We start from the raw sequence: 24,363 nt of genomic DNA, 5'->3' as shown, positions 1-24,363 counted from the left end.
AAAAATATAAACGCAACACTTTTGGTTTTGCTCCCATTTTGTATGAGATGAACTCAAAGACCTAAAACTTTTTCCACATACACAATATCACCATTTCCCTCAAATATTGTTCACAAACCAGTCTAAATCTGTGATAGTGAGCACTTCTCCTTTGCTGAGATAATCCATCCCACCTCACAGGTGTGCCATATCAAGATGCTGATTAGACACCATGATTAGTGCACAGGTGTGCCTTAGACTGTCCACAATAAAAGGCCACTCTGAAAGGTGCAGTTTTATCACACAACACAATGCCACAGATGTCGCCAGATTTGAGGGAGCGTGCAATTGGCATGCTGACAGCAGGAATGTCAACCAGAGCTGTTGCTCGTGTATTGAATGTTCATTTCTCTACCATAAGCCGTCTCCAAAGGCGTTTCAGAGAATTTGGCAGTACATCCAACCAGCCTCACAACCGCAGACCACGTGTAACCACACCATCCCAGGACCTCCACATCCAGCATGTTCACCTCCAAGATCGTCTGAGACCAGCCACTCGGACAGCTGCTGAAACAATCGGTTTGCATAACCAAAGAATTTCTGCACAAACTGTCAGAAACCGTCTCAGGGAAGCTCATCTGCATGCTCGTCGTCCTCATTGGGGTCTCGACCTGACTCCAGTTCGTTGTCGCAACTTTGCACAGCCATTGAAGAGGAGTGGACCAACATTCCACAGGCCACAATTGACAACTTGATCAACTCTATGCGAAGGAGATGTGTTGCACTGCATGAGGCAAATGGTGGTCACACCAGATACTGACTGGTATCCCCCCCAATAAAACAAAACTGCACCTTTCAGAGTGGCCTTTTATTGTGGGCAGTCTAAGGCACACCTGTGCACTAATCATGGTGTCTAATCAGCATCTTGATATGGCACACCTGTGAGGTGGGATGGATTATCTCAGCAAAGGAGAAGTGCTCACTATCACAGATTTAGACTGGTTTGTGAACAATATTTGAGGGAAATGGTGATATTGTGTATGTGGAAAAAGTTTTAGATCTTCTTTGCTATAAAAGGTCATAAAATTAATAACTTTATTCATTTAGCACTTTCAGCTGAGATGTGAAGATGAAGTGTTTTAACATCAAAATACATTAAAACACAGTTAAGTACAAAATTAAAATAACGGTGTCAGAAATCTAAGCACCAATAATACAACCCCAATTCCAATGAAGTTGGGATGATGTGTAAAATGTAAATAAAAACAGAATACAATGATTTGCAAATGGTAAATGGACTGCATTTATATAGCGCTTTTCCATCTGCTTCAGACGCTCAAAGCGCTTTACAATTATGCCTCACATTCACCCCGATGTCAGGGTGCTGCCATACAAGGCGCTCACTACACACCGGGAGCAATAGGGCATTAAAGGCCTTGCCCACGGGTCCTTAGTGATTTTCCAGTCAGGACTGGGATTTGAACCCATGATCTTCTGGACTCAAGCGCAACACCTTAACCACTAGACCATCACCTCCCCAAATCCTCTTCATCCTATATTCAGTTGAATACACCACAAAGACAAGATATTTAATGTTCAAACTGATAGACTGTATTGTTTTTGTGCAAATATTTGCTCATTTTGAAATAGATGCATGCAACATATTTCAAAAAAGCTGGGACAGTGGTATGTTACCATTGTGTTACATCACTTTTCCTTCCAACACCACTCAGTAAGCATTTGGGAACTGAGAACACTAATTGTGTGTCATGACTGGGTATAAAAGGAGCATCCCCAAAAGGCTCAGCCGTTCACAAGCAAAGATGGGGAGAGGATCACCACTTTGTGAACAACTGTGTGAAAAAAACAGTCCAACAGTTTAAGAACAATGTTTCTCAACATTCAGTTGCAAGGAATTTAGGGATTCCATCATCTACAGTCCATAATATAATCAGAAGATTCAGAGAATCTGGAGAACTTTCAACACGTAAGTGGCAAGGCCGAAAACCAACATTCAATGCCTGTAACCTTTGATCCCTCAGGCAGCACTGCATTAAAAACCGACATCACTGTGTAAAGGATCTTACTGCGTGGGCTCAGGAACACTTCAGAAAACCATTGTCAGTTAACACACTTCGTCGCTACATCTACAAGTGCAAGTTAAAACTCTACCATGCAAAGCGAAAGCCATACATCAGCAACATCCAGAAACGCGGCCACCTTCTCTGGGCCTGAGCTCATTTGAAATGGACAGACGCAAAGTGGAAAAGTGTGCTGTGGTCTGAGTCCACATTTCAAATTATTTTTGGAAATTATGGATGTCTTGTCCTCCGGACAAAAGAGGACAAAGGCCATCCAGATTGTTACCAAAGTTCAAAAGCCACCATCTGTGATGGTATGGGGGTGTGTTAGTGCCCATGGCATGAGCAATTTACACATCTGTGATGGCACCACCAATGCTGAAAGGTACATCCAGGTTTTGGAGCAACACATGCTGCCATCCAGGCAACGTCTTTTTCAGGGACGTCCCTGCTTATTTCAGCAAGACAATGCCAAGCCACATTCTGCATGTGTTATAACAGCGTGTCTTCATAGTAAAAGAAAGTGCGGGTACTAGACTGGCCTGCCTGCAGTCCAGACCTGTCACCCACTGAAAATATGTGGAGCATTGTGAAGCGCAAAATATGACAACGGAGACCCCGGAGTGTTGAACAACTGAAGTCGTACATCAAGCAAGAATGGGAATGAATTCCACCTACAAAGCTTTAACAATTAGTGTCCTCAGTTCCCAAAGGCTTATTGAGTGTTGTTAGAAAGAAAGGTGATGTAACACAGTGGTAAACATACAGTAGTGTTCAGAATAATAGTAGTGCTATGTGAATAAAAAGATTAATCCAGGTTTTGAGTATATTTCTTATTGTTACATGGGAAACAAGGTATCAGTAGATTCTCACAAATCCAACAAGACCAAGCATTCATGATATGCACACTCTTAAGGCTCTGAAATTGGGCTATTAGTAAAAAAAAAAAAAAAAAAAAAGCAGAAAAGGGGGTGTTCACAATAATAGTAGTGTGGCATTCAGTCAGTGATTTTGTCAATTTTGTGGAACAAACAGGTGTGAATCAGGTGTCTCCTATTTAAGGATGAAGCCAGCACCTGTTGAACATGCTTTTCTCTTTGAAAGCCTGAGGAAAATGGGACGTTCAAGACATTGTTGTGATTAAAAAGTTGGAGAGGGGAAAACTTATACGCAGGTGCAAAAAATTATAGGCTGTTCATCTACAATGATCTCCAATGCTTTAAAATGGACAAAAAAAAAAAAAAACAGACGCGTGGAAGAAAACAGAAAACAACCATCAAAATGGATAGAAGAATAACCAGAATGGCAAAGGCTCACCCATTGATCAGCTCCAGGATGATCAAAGACAGTCTGGAGTTACCTGTAAGTGCTGAAACAGTTAAAAGATGCCTGTGTGAAGCTAATTTATTTGCAAGAATACCCCGCAAAGTCCCTCTGTTAAATAAAAGACGTGCAGAAGAGTTTACAATTTGCCAAAGAACACATCAACTGGCCTTAAGAGAAATGGAGGAATATTTTGTGGACTGATGAGAGTAAAATTGTTCTTTTTGGGTCCAAGGGCCGCAAACAGTTTGTGAGACGACCCCCAAACTCTGAATTCAAGCCACAGTTCACAGTGAAGACAGTGAAGCATGGTGGTGCAAGCATCATGATATGGGCATGTTTCTCCTACTATGGTGTTGGGCCTATATGTCGCATACAAGGTATCATGGATCAGTTTGGATATGTCAGAATACTTGAAGAGGTCATGTTGCCTTATGCTGAAGAGGACATGCCCTTGAAATGGGTGTTTCAACAAGACAATGACCCCAAGCATAGTAGTAAACGAGCAAAATCTTGGTTCCAAACCAACAAAATTAATGCCTCGCAGATGTGGAGAAATCATGAAAAACTGTGGTTATACAACTAAATACTAGTTTAGTGATTCACAGGATTGCTAAAAAAGCAGTTTGAACATAATAGTTTTGAGTTTGTAGTGTCAACAGCAGATGCTACTATTATTGTGAACACCCCCTTTTCTACATTATTATTATTATTTTTTTTTAAACTAATCGCCCAATTTCATTGCCTTAAGAGTGTGCATATCATGAATGCTTGGTCTTGTTGGATTTGTGAGACTCTACTGAATCTAATGGTACTTTGTTTCCCCATGTAACAATAAGAAATATACTCAAAACCTGGATTAATATTTTTAGTCACATAGCTCTGCTATTATTCTGAATACTACTGTACCACTGTCCCAGCTTTTTTGAAAAGTGTTGCAGGCATCCATTCCAAAATGAGCAGATATTTGCACAAAAACAATAAAGTTTATCAGGTTGAGCATTAAATATCTTGTCTTTGTGGTGTATTTAATTGAATATAGGTTGAAGAGGATTTGCGCATTATTGTATTCTGTATTTATTTACATTTTACACAACGTCCCAGCTTCAGTGGAATTGGGTTGTACATGAAACCCTCTAAAGTTAAAGCAAATTAAGACAAACTCATTATAAATGACAGAAATAATGTGTTTTGACTCTGTAGTTAAAAGTCAGTAGAATTTGACAAACATCAAGTTGCAGAAATTCCACAAAGTAAGGAATTTGGTAAGTGAAAGGTCTCCAGCCTTGTGGACTTTTGGACAATTCTGTGATAACAGAATTATAATGACTGCAAAATCTGGCCATATTTTAGCTCACCATTAAGAATGTGCTCTGCTTATAATTCCATTACTGTAGAATTCTTCTTCATCTTAACTGTAGGAACACAGAGTTTATTTTCATCCTGAGCGTACGGGGCATAGGATGGCACATAAGGTTTATGTTTTGGAACATACGTGAGTGCACAACCCTTTAGTATTTTTTAAAATCAACAAGAGAACCTTAAACCTCTGCTCTTGCATTCACAGGAAATCAAAGATGGGAGTCTAATACAGGTGTGATGTCATCAAATGTCCTAGTTCTAGTTAAAACTTTAGTAGCTGTATTGTGAATCTTCTGATGACGCCTTGTATTTTTATGCAGTAAACTGGAAAATAATACATTACAGTAGTTAAATTTGGAGGATAAAAATGCATGAATTGTTGTTTTACTAGTAGCCATAGACTGATTAGGGCTATTCATCGCTGCAGTATTACGTAAATGAAAAAATAACAGTCTGAGCCACTTCTCCAATATGTAGGTTAAAAAAACCGATGAATCAAAAATCACCCCAAGATTTTTAGCTCTTTTGCTGACTAATTGCAGTCACCCATATAGATAGTTAAATAATCACTAGTAGCAGGCCTCATAACAGTTCTCTCTCTTTTGAGTTCAATTGCAAAAAATTTGATCGTCCAGATTTTCACTGTGGCCAGACCCACCTGCAATTTTGCAATATGAGAGTCAGTACCTGCATCAACAGGCATGTGCGACACCTGCTTATCAGCATGATGGGGAAACTCAGTTCTATGGCAACGTATTATTTGACCAACTGATGCTGCTGAATTGAAATTTGGAAATGTTTTAACAGTATTGTGTTTTCAGTTAATTTTTCATGTATTTCATTTTGAGGTGTGTGAAACTACAATGTATGCTACTGTTCTTGGCCAGGTCTCTTGAAAAAGAGACTTTAAGTAAGATCTCAGCCACAATAGCATGCAATCTACACCATTGCCAGTAACAAATCCCGACAGTTCCAATGGTAAATGTATGTAATGGATGTTGTATTAAAATTTTTAAAATTGTGTTTAGTAACATTAAGGTTGTGACTCAATACATGGTTCAGTCTATTTAGTTATTTCAGTTATCTTAATGTTTTATTCAGTGACCCCTTAAGAATTTATACTGTTTGTTTGGTTAGTTTATAAGGATGCTCACTCGGCACGTATGCTGGTCTAAAGTGCTACAGCGGTGAGAGATCATGTTAGACAGTCAGTGTAGTTAAAAATGGAGCACACTCATCTTAAGAAAATTGTTTCTCACTGGCAAGGTTATTAATAATAATAATAATAATAATAAGTAGCAGTTACCAGAAAAAGCTGTTTTGATTCCACACTAATTTTTGCAGACCTTATTTGAGCTGATTTGTGTCTAGGTACATATCATGATCATTTGAGTGTATTATCTGAAGTTTAATGTAGTTTCTGCTTTCTTGTATATCATGTACAAGTATCACTCCTAAGTAGTTTGGCTCTATTGAGGTTTCCATTTTTGTAATGAAAAAAGTAGAAAATGACTGATTTATTACCAAAAGTTGAGACAAAGTATTTTCTGTGTAGGAACGTGTTTCTCCTTCAGTCTGTGTAGGGAAGCAATAAAGCTAACCTCCTGGATGAAAAGGTGTTTCCCAGCTGATGTTCTTAAGTCTGGCACAGTCATAATATACTGGACCATAAACTGGTTTGACCTTGCCACTGCAGCAAACAAAGACAGTTGAACATCTTTAACATTCAAAGGAACATACTGTTGCAGTGGTATTACAGCTAGCAGGGGCGGAATATGAAAAAAAAAAAAAAAAAAATATATATATATATATATATATATATATATATATATATATACAGACACACATGCAGTATCACAAGTACTTTTTTTAGACCATATGCATTGTATTCTGTAGAGTAGAACTACCCTTGATGATGAGGAGGGCAGATGTGGAGTTGAAAGATAATGTGTCCCTAAATGGAGTCAGGTGCCACCAATCCGTGGCTTTTTTTTTCATCTCTGTTTGAATGGACAGGAGGCATATCAGAAGAGCCTAATGAAAAATTGTACAAAAGAAAAATGGCACCTATGTACAATCTCAAACCTGATTTGAGGGGGATTTAAAGTGTCTCATTTTTCCACAGGCACTGTATGAAAATATGCTGGTGGAATTGCCTTTTGCCAGTTTTTTCCTGTCCAAGCTGTTGGGAACCAGTGCTGATGTGGACATCCACCATCTGGCTTCATTGGATCCAGAGATGTATCGAAACCTTCTCTTCCTTAAGAGCTATGAGGGTGATGTGGAGGAGCTGGGTCTCAACTTCACAGTTGTCAACAACGACCTGGGGGAAGCTCAGGTGACTGGGCTTGGGATAAAGTGGGATGAAGTTTGATAAATGATTCATGTCCATTTTTTTTTTTTTCCCATCTCCGAGTCAGTCCTAGTGACTGCTTCTCATTCAACAGTCTCTTGTTCCTCCTGTTTGTTTTTTCTTTGTGGCGTTAATAATTCATTTCCTTCATGATGTACCACTTCTCAGCACTCAGAGAGATAAAGCACGTCGCCACCGTCTCTCTAAGCTCTGGTGCAGAGCAAGGAACACAGCCGCTTTGTTGACTGTGCCACCTGCCTTTTTCCTGAATTTATTTCAGAACACGCCTGACAGAAGCCACTAGCTGCTGTTAAGCACGTCCGCTCCAAAGCTCAAGGCCAAAAAGACGAGCCACGACCACCACCCTGACTCACCTAGGCTCAGATTTGCACTCTAGCTGTAGCTCCTGTTTGCTCAAGACCTTAACGCGTCTTATTAGCTCTTCTCAAACAACACCTGAAATTTATGGTTGACTTACAATGTAGCCTTCCTGGTTGCAAATAGGTCGTTGCAAACACGATCGGGAAAACAATTTGTGAAAGATTAGGCACACCTTAGGAGCAGTCTGCCCTGCATTTGCCCTCACAATATAGCCAAAGCAAGCAAGATAACAACAGTAATTCTCTTACATTAGCACATAATGACAACTGACTGGGAGAACTGAAACACAAAAGTATTGCTTGTTCTTTTAGCCAAAGGATGTATTGGTCAAGGGTTAATCTATAACTCATGGAACTGGCAAAATAAGTAGAACGCTACATTATTATACAAATACTGCAAAACATACCTTGTGAAAGTTGTCAACCAGTTTTTTAATTTTTATTTGGGATACTGTGCCTAAGACCTGTTGATACATCTTCACTGGAATTTCAAACTGTACTTTGTTGTGATTTGGCGCTATATAAAGAAAAATAAATTGAAATTGAAATTACTTTCTATTGTTATAAAGGAAATGTTATCTTAACCGTGGCTGAGTCCATTGTGGTCACAGTCTGCGTCATTCTTTGCCAGTAATTTTCTCCAGTTTTAGGATCAGTCAGCCTGATTTTTAAGTATCCTTATCCCTGTGTGACATCAGCATTTGTAGTAAAGAAAAAGTAAGTGGATTTGCAGGAGGTGCACAAAATGCACGAAACGGCATGAAATGCATAACCAATAAATCTGTTATCGAAGCAACTATCTAAAACCCCTGTCACACCTTGACGATTTTGCCAGTGTATGTCGAGCGTATTTAAAACGCTGGCATACGCTGACGTACATCTAATAGGTTATAGGTAAGTTATGTATGAGTTAAGAGCTCGATGAAGCACGCCGACATACATCGTAATACGGCGAGTATGTAGAAAAGTTTTTGGCATGCACAATATTTTCGATGTATGCCAGCGTATGGCTTATACGTCCCGCATACGCGGGCTATAAGTTGTTGGTAAGTTATGCAATTGTTGATGCACGTTTCTTGTAAATTACTCATAAGTCAAAATGTGTCCATTGATGCTGCCCATTGATTGGCTGAAAAACTAAAAGCTACAGTCATAATGCAGATCAGAGTGTTACAAATATTAAAACCATTCACACAGATGGACTAAATATAAAGTCTTAAGCTTATCTCATGTCGTTTCAGTCGGATTCATCATCACAGCCTGATGAAAACCTATCCAGATAAAGCTTCCTTATTTTGGAAAGCGACATCTAAAAATAGATTAGTTCCTTGTCATGGCTGAAGAAATGTAGCATTTTTAAATAAGTCCGTCTGTGTCTGTTCTCAGTGCATTTCTCAGCCTGAGCCAGAGAATGCCGGCACTTTCTGCCACAACAAGATAATTAACTTATTTTAAAAGTTGAGTCACAGCGCCACATTCATTCATGTCATCATTTACCACAGCCATCAGCTGATTCTCTAGAATTTTGCACACAATGAAAATAAATTCCATGATCCGCCAAGACAAGAATTTTAAATAAATTTTTTTAAATGCTAAATTACTCTGTTTGGCCTCCTTGTGGAGAAGAGACTCCGTACGTGTGCTGAATGCAATTGTGTTCCGCCAGCCAAACAAAAAGGGTTCTGTCTGCGGTGGAAACGCAAATCAAGCCAGACCTGCACCATACCATGCAGTACCAACCCGAACTACATGGTGGGGACGGGGCTGTCAGCATACGCTGGCTAAATCACTTGGGAGTCAGTTTTCTCTGTGTTCGGATGAGAATGCTGCATGTTGCTCACTCTGTCCTACTCTCACTGTCAAAACAAATGTCCAGGCAGCAGGAAAGACATTCATCTGAACTCCCCTCAAAATTTTGAATGCACACAAAACTTTCTGATACAACTTTGCAGATATCAGCTGACAAGGAACTAATTTTGCTGGAAGAATTTTTTTTTTTTTTTTGTCGGACAAAAACTAACACAAACTTCGTGTGAGTGGGGATTGTACAGAGCTACCCACATTGTCACAGAACACTTTCTGTTTCTTGCACAAGAGTCTTTCACAATAAGAGCACAGGATAAACAGTTAATGTCATCACAAGCCCAACACAGATGAGGAGAAAAATGTGGTGAAAACTAATTTTTTGCTTTTTACAATGGGTTGAGGGTCACAGAATTAATTTGCAGTGCATCCGAAAAGTATTCAGAGTGACTCACTTTTTCCACCTTTTGTTATGTTACAGCCTTATTCCAAAATGGATGAAAGTCATTTTTCCCTCAAAATTCTACACACAAAACCCCATAATGACAATGTGAATTTTTATTATTATTTTAAGATTTTTGCAGATTTATAAAAAAAAAAAAAAAAAGAAATCACATGAACATAAGTATTCACAGCCTTTGCCATGAAGCTCAAAATTGACCTCAGGTGTGTCCTGTTTCCACTGATCATCCTTGATGTTTCTACAGATTAATTGCAGTCCATCTGGGGTAAATTCACTTGAATGGGCAAGATTTGGAAAGGCACACACCTGTCTACATATAAGGTCCCACAGTTGACTGTTTGCCAAAAGGCACCTGAAGGACTCTCAGACCACCAGAAACAAAATTCTTTGGTCTAATGAGACAAAGATTGAACTCTTTGGCGTGAATGCCAGGCATCATGTTTGGAGGAAACCAGGCACCATCCCTACAGTGAAGCATGGTGGTGGCAGCATCATGCTGTGGGGATGTTTTTCAGCAGCAGGAACTGTGAGACTAGTTAGGATTGAGGGAAAGATGAATGCAGCATTGTACAAAGTCATCCTGGATGAAAACCTGCTTCAGAGCACTCTTGTCCTCAGACTGGGGCAACGGTTCATCTTTCAGCAGGACAATGACCCAATGCCAAGATACAGGATATCAAAGGAGTGGCTTCAGGAGAACTCTGTGAATGTCCTTGAGTGGCCCAGCCAGAGCCCAGACCTGAATCTGACTGAACATCTCTGGAGAGATCTGAAAATGGCTGTGCACTGATGCGCCACATCCAACCTGATGAAGCTTGAGAGATACTGTAAAGAGGAATGGACAAAACTGCCCAATGATAGGTACGCCAAGCTTGTGGCATCATATTCATGCCAAAGGTGCATCAACAAAGTATTGAGCAAAAGCTGTGAATACTTATGTTCATGTGATTTCTTAGTTTTCTTTTTTGTTGTTTTGTTTCTTTAGTACATTTGCAAAAATAAAACAAAAATGTGTTCATGTTGTCATTATGGGGTGAGTAGAATTTTGAGCAGGAAAAATGAATTTACTCCATTTGGAATAAGGTTGTAACGTAACCAAATATGGAAAAAGTGAAGTGCTGTGAATGCTTTTAAGCAACTTTCTTAAAAAGAGGAGTAGGCGGATGCTCGGCCCTGGGCCCTCAGACATACGAATACGGTATATATTTATATAAAAGAACACCTATCATTCATTTGATTTATTTTATCTAGGTAGTTGAACTGAAACTTGGAGGAAAGGACATTCCTGTGACCACTGCAAACAGGATAGCCTACATCCATTTGGTGGCTGACTACAGACTGAACAAGCAGATCAGGCCTCACTGTTTGGCCTTCAGACAGGGTTTGGCCAACGTGGTCAACCTGGAGTGGTTGCGCATGTTTGACCAGCAGGAGATTCAGGTAGACTGATACACAAAACTGCATATTATCCATCCACATTCTAACAGCTCTACATATCCTATCATATTTATTTGTTTATTTTTTGGGAGCAGGTGTTGATATCTGGGGCTCATGTGCCAATTTGTCTTGATGACCTGAAAAGGTTTACAAACTATTCAGGTAGGAGTTGACCTAAAAGCAAAAAAATTTGATGATTTAAAAAAAAAACTGATGCATCATCATTTGATTTCAAACAGATTTAGTGTGTTAGCTTGGCTTCGTTTCTGAATGTATTTGTTTTTCTCCATGATTTCTGTTTCTTCAAGGTGGCTACACAGCCACTCACCCCGTAATCCAGATATTCTGGGAGGTGGTCGAAGGCTTCACAGATGAAGAAAAGCGCCAACTACTGAAGTTTGTCACCAGTTGCTCTCGACCACCACTGCTGGGCTTCAAGGTTGAGCCATATTAGTATTTTTCCTCCTCTCTCGATGTTCTGCTGTCTCCATTCAACAGAATGAGTGCTATTCCACAATTATCCGTGTCTTTTACAATCTCATTCAAAAGAAGGGTGCGTCCTTCTTTAACCCGCTAGTAATGACTGATACCAGTCTTCAGAGTGATCAGTTTCAGATTAGGCAGCGATAAGGCTGAGGCAGCTCAGTGAAATCTTATCTCCACGTCTCCTGTTATTTTATGGTTCATGACCTTCTGCTTGGAAGAAGTCTGAATCTGTGGGCGTGGTCAGACACCTTGGCTGGACAAATACTGCCAGAACCTAGTAGCAGGTTGAACTTTTGAACTGTTGCCTCCTGTGTGACATGGCCGAAAGCAGTAATTTCCCGTTAAGTGAATATGAAAGGGAATGAAACCTTTTTCATGCTCCTAAACACTATAGCAGCACCGCTGGATCATTCTCAGCTGCTACTCCAGAAAATGAATTCCTAATTGAAAGCCATTCCTCTTTATTGCTGACTTGATTTCTGGAACATTTAAGGATTTCTTGATTGGTGCAGAGAAAGCATCTTACTCAGTGTAACCAAAAAGCTGCAATTATCTTATGACTGGTTTTAGTATAGAACATCTTATTTTGCACTTCTTTGGTAGATTTGTCAGTCAAGGTTTGAGAGCTGCATGCTCTCCTTATTCCAACAGTTTGACTTTGGACATTGTGTGGATGCTTTCCTCTCCTCCCTCTTTGTCTTGTTTCTACACCAGAAGGGGTGGTAATTCGTGTTGGGACCGCCTCCTGACCCAGTCCTCAGTTTGAGCCGGCTAAGCCTTAATTAGCTGTCGAGAAATGGCCCAGGATTCATTAGAAGAGAAATAGATCTGTCAGGAGGAGCCATTTTAAAAAGATGATGGAAGTGCTCTTTTTTTTTCCTCCCCCCGAAATGATAGCTGCAGTAATGACACTTTCTCAATAAGCAATGATAGTTTAATACAGTAATTGTCAGAAAAATGGGGTCATTATGGCTGAGCCCCAGTAGAGCCATTTAATCGGGTTATAGTATGACTGCTGAACCGTTTTTGCTAACTTTAAATAGCAGGATGGAATCCGGCAGGAGCAGCTTGTGCTTTGGCCTGGCTTGTGATGGAAACGGTCAGTGTCACAGTCTGCAGATGGGGTGGACTCATTACAGTGAGACTTGATTTAAAAAAAATGCCACATAGACAACATGAAATGGCCATTCCTTCAAGCATCTCATCCAAGGGTCACACCGGGGGCCAGTTTCCCACTCAGTACCTTTCAAAAATTAAACTGATGTCTGACATTTATATTTCCACCGTATTCCCGCCTTGCCTAATGTCTGTCTTTTAACATTTATCCCCTTATGGAATTCGACATTTATTGCTTAATCTGAATTGCTTCGGACATTATGATCGTCACTGATGCGAGTTGAGTCTTATCTCATTTTACAGCCTGTTTTTAAATGTGCAGAGATGGCCCCATTCAATTTTTTTTTTTTAATCTGTGACAACTGCTCATTTGTCATGCTTTTTAAAGTGTGACACATAAGTACTTTTAATGTTGGTGGTTTTTGTGTGCCAACAGGAACTTTACCCAGCCTTTTGCATCCATAATGGCGGCACCGACCTGGAGCGTTTGCCCACTGCCAGCACCTGCATGAACCTCCTGAAGCTCCCAGAGTTCTGTGACCAGCACCTGATGAGGAACAAGCTTCTGTACGCCATCGAGTCCTCAGCTGGTTTTGAGCTGAGCTGAGGAGGACGAAGGCTTCTCCATCTCTGCATTCATGGATTCAAAGCCAAAGGATGGCTTGAAGGAAGACTTGTGATATACCTGATGTATTGTTTGTTTCTATGTGCCAAGCCACAGGTGAGAGAATGGTCACCCACAGACTGAAATAATGGTGCAAAGATGAAGCCTTTTTTTTTTAATCTTCATGTTTTTAAGTAACTCCAGTGTTTAGTAATACATTGACAGTATGCTTTATGAGAGCACAGATAGTTGAATTTAGCAGGAAATATCCAAACGTGACATGAGCAGCTGTTGTTGCTGCTCTCTTCTGTAATAACACCAAAGATGAAGTGGCATCTTGGAAGAAAAAGGCAATATAATATCAGAGGGACAGACTGCAGGACTCTAAAGCCACATTGTGGTTTGCTAAGGGCTGTCGAAACAGGTTTGCTTAGCTTCATTATGTATTTTCTAGTAGAGTTCACCAAAATGTCTGCTGTTTGTTTTAATATAGTGCAACAGGTAACTGAAGTTTTCTTTGAAATGTTGGTAGAAGAACCAAATTTTGTAAAAAACAAAACAAAAAAACAATACCAAAAGTCACCACCTCATATTACTCTTGAAAATGCCCACAGGTCAATCAGATTTTCAAGAAAAAAATAAAAGAAAAATGTCCATCATTCAGGTGTGTTGAAAAGCACAGAATCCCAACATGTTGACCACTTTGGATGGTGGTGTCCAGTACTAGACACTTGACTATGAGGAAGTTCTGTACAGACCCCAGGTCCATTGGGCCGGTGCTTGTCCCAGTGTATGATGGCATGAAGCAGATAAGAGTCTACAACTCCCAATGACTGGGAGGAAGGTCCCTCACTTTCCCAGCTAAGACTCCTGCCCAGGGACACAGACAAGTAGTGTGACTAGGATTCAAACCCAGGTCTACCTATTTATAGGCAGCATGCTTTGCATCAGGGATGGAACGATATATTGTGTGTCGTGAAAATCATATCATGGGGTCTGTATTGAATCATATCTTAAAAAAAAAAAAATTCTGTGATACCATGAAAGTCAATTACTGCATGCAAGAAATGTCTTGCAGAACAGCCATAAATGATTTATAAATTATACAAATAGGAAACATAAAATTAAGGATTACAATTTATCCATCACAATAATTTAAAGTAAAACATTGACCACAAATTACTGTATCTACATTATTAGTGTGAACAGTGATGTAATTATGTATTGTGTTGCATATAGAATTGCGATAGGTCCATTGTGATAAATATCATGTCTTGGAGCTGGAGTATTGTTCCCACCCCTGCTTGGCATGCTGAAGTAATTATGCTCTGGTTGAGGAATGGCTGGTGGAATTTTAAGTTCAGATTCCACATGGTTAAAAAGGTATGATTTGATGCTACGGTCATCAATGTTGGGCAGGTCCGTGCATATCTATCTCCAGAAGTACAACTTTCATAACGTGCGCAGCAGCCATCTTGAAAATTTGAGTCGTTTATGAGCGTTTTCGAAAGAGTAATGTCTGGGCAGTATTTTTGCAAGAATTGGGTGCTCGTACCACTATTTGAAAGATTCCCCTGAAGTCTTCTGTTACCTGCTTCACTAATGGCTGTCATGTTCAGTATTTAGAGGTACACGCCTTCTTATTCATTCCCTGTGTGAAATTGTCCCCAAAGTTCAGTCATTGTCTTTGTCTGGAAGCAGCGTGCTGTGACTGAAAACCTGGATTTGTGTGCACTGTTTTGGACTTGGAATGATTATGGTGTGTCACTTCAATTATGCACATGCCATGTGTGGATATGTCAGAGGGATTATTTTGCAGGACTGGATTGGGGGGTTGAAGTGTTATGATTGTGCATTTGTGAATATGTATATGTTTGCAGTTATGCTTGTATTCAGTATTTGTAAAGGTTTTTCCTTCTGCGTGATGAGTGGAGGGCTGTTCTTTCCCCACATTCTTGCTAAGATGAACAATCTCTCCCCTGATCAAAGTTCTCAGCTTTGGTTTTTGAGGAGCGGCGACTGTCACGGCGATCAGGATTACCAACAGGGTGAAAATAAGAGAATGGAAACGAATAAACCTTCTTTTGCATTTTCCTTCTGTAAGTCTCGTTTCTTGTTCCTTGTAATTTACAGTAATGACCAAGACATAAAACAGTGCTTTGTGGCAAAATCTCCTCCTGAGTTTTATGGCCTCTGACATATAATTAAAGAAACATCCAGTTAAGAAACACTGAGCAGAAGTATTCTGGCCTTGAGATGCATTATCGGTCTGAGCACAAATTAAGATTGTGTGCGTTTGTCATAAATCTAGCTGCCCTCTGATGCAGTACATTCCAGGAGATATCCATCCCACTTTGGACCGATTCCATCTCTCCTCCGTGCTCAAATTGCTGGCCCCTCTCTCATTTCAAAGCCCGAACCGCACACATCCACTGGGCCAGGGAACTCAAAGTGGTAATTGGGTCTTAAAAACCAGACTTGTCATTGAAATGAGGGATTCATCTCAATTACGATGAGATTTATTTAAGACTATTACCTTGTGATGGATTATAACTGACAAAGTTAATGCAGGACGTTATGAATCATCCCCTGTGCAATACACTTTAGCTGAGTTGAGGGCCTTTTAAGGCTAATCGACGCTCTTAGCCTTGTTTATCTGGCTGCCAGGCAAGGAAACATCAAACTTCAATTGAGGACGAGTGGGATCATTGCCTCGTATACAAAAGATTATTCCAAAAGCGCCATCAACTGCACGCACTGAAAGTGAACCATAAACCAGGCAAGCGCGAGTCTGACGCAAAGGAGTAGCTGACAACTTAATCACATCTCTATCAAATATGGCAGGAAATCATGAGGCCGACTAGTTCTCTGACATGCACGTGGAGAATTTCCAGCATCTTGGCTCATTGTGTTGAACGCTACTGCCCCCTAGTGGTCATTTAGTGGCACTGCGTGGATAACGAGATCGACCTGAAAATTAAGAATGAGATTGGACTCTGCTGGCAAAAGAGATTTAATCACTTTTAAATTCTTGCATATCCTAAACTGCTGATAGAAACTGTGCCAAACTGGAAATAAACTGCCTCTCGGAGTTGGTGAAATCTTGGAAGCTTTTCAAAAAATATAATTACGTGTTTGACTCCTGGTTGTAACAGAAATAAGAGAAAATCTGACTGCCAGCGCTTAACGAAACAAAATTAAAACAAGAGTGTAGTTAGAGAGCAGAGCAGACTAGTGCAAAGGCCAATACTGTGATACGCAGTTATTGGCCTATTTGTTTCCATGCAGTGATTCGGTTTAGCTCACACCTACGAGGAAAATCATATTTGTTCCACTGAATCTGCACTGTATTTGTGGCGCACATGAGTGTGCTTCTAAAATTGCATTGGCTGTATGACATGACCTTTGCAGGGCCTCTAAGACCTGCTTAGTGAGTCTAACGCAATTATGACTGCCCATGACGTCCGATATGACTAATGCCTATCGATCGTATTAACGCCACAAACAACCTTAATTTTCCATTTGCAGTAAATATGAACCTCGACTTTAAGCTCCGTTTGATTTTTGCCTGTGAAGTTAGAGCGTTCACTGATATTTGTAGTTACGTATTGCTCCAGTTTTTGACATTGGGATTGACAATGTGTGGAAGCTGGTTTCCGCTGGAAAATATGGTCCTGTAATTTCAGTATACGTCCATTGCATAATTGTATTGAGTACCTTGGCTTCGTAAAATCTTCTTGTATCTTCTATCTCTGGCTACCCATAAATCAGTTTTAAAAATGCATTATGAGAACAAAAGGTGCAGATGGATGTGTACTTTTTTCAAGCAGAATTCACTGTCTCTTCTTGAACATATATATATGTATGTTTCTCATTTTTAGTATCTGGGCTGAGCTTCAGGTGAGTAGAGATGCTGTTCTGACACTGAAAAAAGTCTGCTTCCCAATACCATTCAGTCCCAGTTACTTGCTCAGTGACCAGACCCACCCTGCTCAGAGTGCTGCTCTCGTTGCAGTGACATCTCTGCTATTTTGGCATTGTGGGATAGCTCACCCACAGACTGAGCTCGCCAGACTACTTTCGCCGCCCTGTTCAGCGTGCAGCTCTCGTTGGAGCGACAGCATACAGAATGTGTCTCTTCCCAGATAGATCTCTTTCAGTGCAGCTTCTTGTTCTGACTTTAACACAAAGTTAACGCCCAAGTCTTTCATCGCCAACAGTAAATGGTCATCAAAACATTCCAATCATTTCTTTCTGAACTCTTCTGCATCAAACTCCATTGTGTCAATTTTTACAATGTGCTTGAGCAATAACACGTGAAGTTGCTCATAAACTTTAAGTTAACACACCCCAAATGCTGACCCTTTGTTAAACGTTATGGATTCAAACATGCCAATTTTAAATGATATTAAATTTTTGTGTTTACTGTAATCAAAGGGAAAAATGGTTCAACAAATCACGAGTGAGCCGTTCACTTTTGGCTAAAGATTGCCACATCCCCCTGTAGCTCTGCCCCTGCTATTCCCCCCCCCCTTTCATTTCTCTTTTTCCCTTTTAATTATTTACTTTTCCCTTTATTTTTCTGCTTTTTTTGTTTTTTAAATTGACCTCACGGTTTTTTTTTTGTTTTGTTTTTTTGCTTGCATCCCTTTGACCCAAATTGAGAAAGCAAAGAAATATGTTTCCACCTGACTCGTGGAACTCTGATTTTTGTGATCATATTGCAGAAGGTGCGCTTATGATTATGAACTGTGCTATATGACAATGGCTGATGAGTATTTGCAAGCAACAGGTTGGTAAATGTGTCCCAAGGTTCTTGAAATGGAACAATATTTCCCTCTGATTAACATTTTCAGTTAATGCAGGTACAACAGAGTTTTACCAAGAGCTGTGGTAACACACACACACATATATATATATACGAGGGCTGTCCGTAAAGTATAGGTCCTTTTTATTTTTTTCAAAAACTATATGGATTTCATTCATATGTTTTTACGTCAGACACGCTTGCACCCTCGTGCGCATGCGTGAGTTTTTCCATGCCTGTCGGTGACGTCATTCACCTGTGAGCACTCCTTGTGGGAGGAGTCGTCCAGCCCCTCGTCAGAATTCCTTTGTCTGAGAAGTTGCTGAGAGACTGGCGCTTTGTTTGATCAAAATTTTTTCTAAACCTGTGAGACACATCGAAGTGGACATGGTTCGAAAAATTAAGCTGGTTTTCAGTGAAAATTTTAACAGCTGATGAGAGATTTTGAGGTGATACTGTCGCTTTAAGGACTTTTCACGGTGCAAGACGTCGTGCAGCGCTCTCAGGCGGCGTCATCAGCCTGTTTCAAGCTTAAAACCTCCACATTTCAGGCTTTATTGATCCAGGACGTCGTGAGAGAACAGAGAAGTTTCAGAAGAAGTCGGTTTCAGCATTTTATCCGGATATTCCACTGTTAAAGGATATTTTTTTTAATGAAAGACGTGCGGACGGTTCCACGTGTCGGGACGCAGCCGACGCGGCGCGGCAGCACAGGAAAAACACCTCCGTGTTGATAACCATTTGTAAAATCCAGGCGGCTTTTGATGGCTTTCAGTGGAGTGAGTATATGAGAAATTATTTATCAGCTGGAGATGTTCCAACTTGTCCTTAAGGCTTCCAGCAGAGGTGTTTTTCCTGTGGCGGAGCGTCGCGGCGGCTGCGAGCCGACGCTGCAATCTGCCTGCACGTCTTTCATTAAAAAAATCTCCTTTAACAGTGGAATATCCGGATAAAATGCTGAAACCGACTTCTTCTGAAACTTCTCTGTTCTCTCACGACGTCCTGGATCAATAGAGCCTGAAATGTGGCGGTTTTAAGCTTGAAACAGGCTGATGACGGTGCCTGAGAGCGCTGCGCGACGTCTCGCACCGTGAAAAGTCCTTAAAGCGACAGAATCACCTCAAAATCTCTCATCAGCTGTTAAAATTTTCACTGAAGACCAGCTTAATTTTTCGAACCATGTCCACTTCGATGTGTCTCACAGGTTTAGAAAAAATTTTGATCAAACAAAGCGCCAGTCTCTCAGCAACTTCTCAGACAAAGGAATTCCGACGAGGGGCTGGACGACTCCTCCCACAAGGAGTGCTCACAGGCGAATGACGTCACCGACAGGCGTGGAAAAACTCACGCATGCGCACGAGGGTTCAAGCATGTCAAAACACCTGGATGTACACCTTGTGATGAAGTGACATCCATCACACTGCAGACTTTGAACATGTTCACTCACATTTCATCCTAGCCACAGCAGGACCATATGTACACTGGCAGTGTTAGTTTTACACTGGTGATTTTACTGTGTAGGGAGAATACCAAGGGGCGCCCTCACCTGATGCCTGAACCACCTGAGTTGGCTCTTTTCAATGCAAAGAAGCAGCGACTCTACTCTGAGTCCCTCCTGGACAGTTGAGCGTCTCACCCTGTCCATAAGTGTAAGCCCAGATATCCGATAGCGGAATCTCATTTCCGCTGCTTGTATTCGCAACCTAATACTGTACTTTTAGTCATCACCCAAAGTTCATAACCATAGTGTAGGATAGGAATGTAAATCGACTGGTAAATTGACAGCCTCGGCTTGTGGCTCAGTGCCTTCTTCACCATGATGGTCAGGGACAGCATCTGTAAAACATCAGATGCCGCCCCAATCCCCTTGTGGCAATAACTGCCCTAACCCTGAGGGGACAATCCACCCTTTTTTTATGACGGAGGTCCATGGTGTCAGATTTGGAGGTGTTGATTCTCATCCCAGTTGCTTCACACTCAGTGCTCAGTGCACATCAGAGGTCACTGTCTGATGAATCATCATCATCTTCTTATTATTATTATTATTATATGAGAAGGAATAAAAAGGGGTAATAATGACAAGAATGAGACTAGGTCATACTAATCTGGAAAACAGAAACTAGAATATGTCCAAAAGATGGCAGTAACGCAGCGTTATGGAGGCGGGCTGGGGAAGAAGAAGAAGCAGCAGCAGCAGAACAAGACGATAAAGCTTTGGCACATTGCTCTCGAGTCTGACACAAGGTTCGAATCGTGCGTGTCTGACGTCAGATCTCTAGCAGCGACTGCGTTTCCAGTTTCCGCACTCAGGCCAAAAGGCAAAAGAGGCCTCACAACGAACGTTTCTTTGATAACAGGTGAGTCGTTTAATTGCAGCAAATAGAATTGATGTGTTAATAGTGTTAATTTTCTGCCGCAGTCGTTTCACGAAGCTGGAGGTTGAATAAGACGCTGTGGTGATGTTTCAGTGTCGCAACCTAATGGCCATTTTATCGTCTTTCTCGTGTTGGCTGCATTCATATTATTTAGAACGGAGTCAGTCGTTTGTGTTTATTTTACGTTGATAGATTGAAACATTTTAAGTAGAAGGTTTTGTTTTGGTTTCGCTGTAGTTAGCCTTGTTTAAAAAGCTAACATTAGCCAGCTGTGTGTGTGTTTTTTAAACTGACAGTAAATGTAACACTAACCCTATATTCACATTTTCTGATCTTTTGATAAAAGTACAATAAATATTTTGGCGTTAACAGGACTAAGCTAAACAGCTACTGTTGAGGTCTGACGCTAGCATTATCTTATTTAATTTTCTTACATCACAAATTGTGGCGATTGATTTAGAAGTTCCATATAAAACACAACAAAGTAACTTGTTAAAAACATGCCTAGTACATTTATCATGGAATTTCAAGGATAACACAAAAAAGTCAAACGACTTTCCATTCTGGTCCTTATATAAAACACAATAGGCAACAAAGATATAAAAAGTAATAAAACATTAAAAGAATAAAATAAATAAATAATAGTTGTACAAATTGACTAGACTGACTTTCTAAAACACTGTTGAGCAAAAATGACAACCATTCTCTTAAAACAGTTATCACAGATTTGAACACCTGATGGCAACTGATTCCAACTAAAAGCACCAATATATTTAAAATAATTTTTACCAACATTTGTGGTGTATCTTGGAATGAATAATGAGTGACTAGATCGAGTTCTGTTCTGATTAAATTGTTAGTAAGCACTGCTCTCCATTGCAAGTGTGTATGTGTTTATAATATAATGTGTGTGCAGTTTGATAATTAGCCATGATGAAACCCGTACATTGATTGCTGGCTACGGAGAGCAATGCTCTCGGCTACTGAGTCTCACCCAAATTGTTGTCTAGTCTTACTGCTACAGTGATGCGCTTTTTGCACATTTAACTATGGGCCTGCTGGAGACTTTCTGGACTTTTCTACAGCTGCAGTTCAAATTAAGAATATCACAGAAAAAGTTCAGTATGTTGTCAGTCATTTCATAAATGATATTTTAATAAATAAAAAAAATGCTTGAAACATTTTAGTTTGAGTGTAGAATGTATAAATGTTTTCAATATGCAAAAGGTAATCTTGCAATAATAATAATAACTAGGACTGCAAGCAGTCATATACGGGCCCTCGTTCCGCGCGAACGCCAACCCAGGCCAGTGGGTGCCCTTTTTGCCACATGTGGGCATGTGCATACAAGGGCAGCGACTCATCACACAGTTAAAATTTTAAACAAATCACACAGTGCATCAAGGAGTTATAACATGTTGATGGTTCATCCACTCGGGGGCGCTCAGTGTACAAACAGAGGGGCCAGGTGTGTTGAGGGGCCAACCGTGCTCACACGTGAAGTTTCAAGTCAATCAGGCAAAGCATGGAGTTATCATGACTTGTTGTTCCATAGCGAAGGGTCAAAATGGTGGCACCATAGCGGCCACACCCTTCAACATAGCGAAAAGCTTTCGATAACTTTTGATCAGTATCTCTGGATGATCTGGAAGAAATTTGAAGTCCATTGGCCAAAATCCCTAGGAGGAGTTCGTTCAAATACAACATGTGGAAATCACGCCAAAATGACAAGAAAATTCAAAATGGCCAACTTCCTGTGTGGAGTAGACCCATGGTGCAAGAGACTTTTTTGTATGTCTATGCAAGTCACACGTGTACCAATTTTCATCTCCCTACTCCAAAAAAACCCCTATGGGGAGGGGTTTTTGAAAGTTTCAAGGGGGCGCTATTGAGGCATTTTGCCCCACCCATGGGCGACGCCCCTATGAATTGTAAGAGGTTGTCGTGCTCGACCTGTGTATCAATTTTCATGATGATATGACAAAATTAAAGCCGTCAAAAGGAAGAATGTAATTTCATGGCGAATGGGCAATATTCGGCACACCGCCACACGGACGCCATTACTCGTAACGTCACGGCGTTTATCGCGTACGTTCACCAACTTGTTCTGCATGTTTTAGAAGTGGAATGAAGTTGATTGGGTTAAGTATGTGACATCAGGACCTCTTAATGTAAAAATAGGACATTTCCCGCCACCACCGGGGGGCGCTATGGCGGAGGTGTGAACTTAAGATATGTAGATGTTCAGGGCAAGGGCCCTCATCATGTTCAGCAAGGTTGAAGGATCTACGATGAAGTATGTGGGCGTGACAGCCGTTCGAAGTGAAATAGTGTGCTCCGAAAAGCTCGCCAAAGTTTGACGACCCCTAGCAGCCACGCCTTTTGACTTAATTAGAATCTTTTGATAACTTTTGATCACCATTGTGTTGTGATGATGTTGACCAAAATTGAAGATGATCGGATGAAATCCCTAGGACGAGTTCGTTCAAATGTAAGTAGTGGAAATGGCCAAAAATGGCAAAAATTTGCTCAAAATCAAAACTTAAAATCAAAATGGCCGACTTCCTGTCAATATTTCACCATGACAGTAAGGGACTTTTTTGTGCGTCCTGGCATGGTAAATATGTGTACCGAATTTCGTGAGGCTACGATGAAAAAAACCCAATGCGGAGGGGTTTTTGAAAATTTCTATGGGGCGCTATTTGCGACCATGTGCGACGCCCCTAAAATATCGAATTTCGGATCCGGCCGGATGACTTCGGAAAGTTTGAGTTTTTGAGCACGGGAACAGGCCGAAATTTTGATTTCAAGAGTGAGAATAATAATAATAAACAGCGCAGTTACAATAGGGTCCTCGTAAGACATTGCCTACTCGGGCCCTAATAATGTAATACTTTTTTACAACAGGGTTTCCATTCCTCAAAAAGCTGTAATTTTCCAGTTATGGAAACAACCTGGGAAAATGTCCAAATATCCTGAAATTCTCTCTTGTCCTGGCTGTAACAGCAACAACTCTAGTTACACCAGAATTTCTGGAATGTTTTTTTCATGGCTCAGTGGTGTGCGGTTGCATGTATTTCTGGAGTCAACTAAAAAATGTGACTTATTGACTGGTGTGGCTTATTTATTTTCCTCTTCATGATACATTTTTGACAGATGTGGCTAATACTTCTGTGTAATTTATATTCTTGAAGATATACAAGTGAGCCCCATTAACTCTTATGAGTTGGGGTCCATAAAATCGGACTGCGAGTTATTTGAAACCGCAAGTTAATGAAGGTGACCCAAAAAACCCCCCACTTAAAATCAGCTTACCTTGCCATATTACAATAGTTTCAACCATTTGAAGCATGATTCCTTCCTGGATGGTGATGATTTCTTCAGCTGGAGTGGGTTCGGGATCTTTTTCTTCCTCCTCCAGCTGCTGCAGGTCAGCGATGAGGCCTTCGTCAGTGTAGACCAGGGCTATTCAACTGGTGGCCCGTGGGCCAGAACCGGCCCAGTTTGGACCGGCCTGCGGCCCATTTACCCATAAATATTAATAAATACACGATCAAAAGCCGCTACAAAGCGCATTCACCAATTTTCGGCATTTTACGCCACTTTGTGGCGCTTTGCGGCACGTTGAATCCTTTACGGCACGTCAGCACTGTTTCCAAACAGCCCCACCTCACGTGAAGGCATTGCGGGCACTTGAACAGTTGGTGGCAGTAATGTACCATATTGGTTTGCAAACCGCCAATAAACTCAAACAAAGAAGACGACAACAGGGCGCATTCAAAGGAGAAGAGACG

General features: G+C 40.7%; 2 protein-coding genes across 3 annotated transcripts in view; both read left to right on the top strand.

Annotated features, from left to right (window-relative positions):
* Positions 1-15,481, top strand: part of ube3c (ubiquitin protein ligase E3C) — a 73,369-nt gene extending 57,888 nt beyond the window's left edge. Inside the window, exons 18-22 of the mRNA XM_034176628.1 lie at positions 6,835-7,083; positions 10,996-11,184; positions 11,277-11,343; positions 11,490-11,620; positions 13,220-15,481. Of these exons, the coding sequence (XP_034032519.1) occupies positions 6,835-7,083; positions 10,996-11,184; positions 11,277-11,343; positions 11,490-11,620; positions 13,220-13,390 (807 nt within the window). The 3' untranslated portion in view covers positions 13,391-15,481. The remainder of the gene's footprint in view (positions 1-6,834; positions 7,084-10,995; positions 11,185-11,276; positions 11,344-11,489; positions 11,621-13,219) is intronic.
* A 4,911-nt stretch (positions 15,482-20,392) lies between these two features.
* Positions 20,393-24,363, top strand: part of dnajb6b (DnaJ heat shock protein family (Hsp40) member B6b) — an 87,880-nt gene continuing 83,909 nt past the window's right edge. Inside the window, exon 1 of one of the 2 annotated variants that reach the window (XM_034168212.1) lies at positions 20,393-20,545. The gene's annotated coding sequence lies outside the window, so the exon portion shown is untranslated. The remainder of the gene's footprint in view (positions 20,546-24,363) is intronic. The other variant, XM_034168221.1, reaches the window with a different exon arrangement.

Source organism: Thalassophryne amazonica, chromosome 1 (genome assembly GCF_902500255.1).
Source record: "Thalassophryne amazonica chromosome 1, fThaAma1.1, whole genome shotgun sequence".
NCBI classification, from domain to species: Eukaryota; Metazoa; Chordata; class Actinopteri; order Batrachoidiformes; family Batrachoididae; genus Thalassophryne; species Thalassophryne amazonica.
The sequence above is the reverse complement of the archived record's forward strand: the minus strand, read 5'-3'. Positions and strand labels throughout refer to the sequence as shown.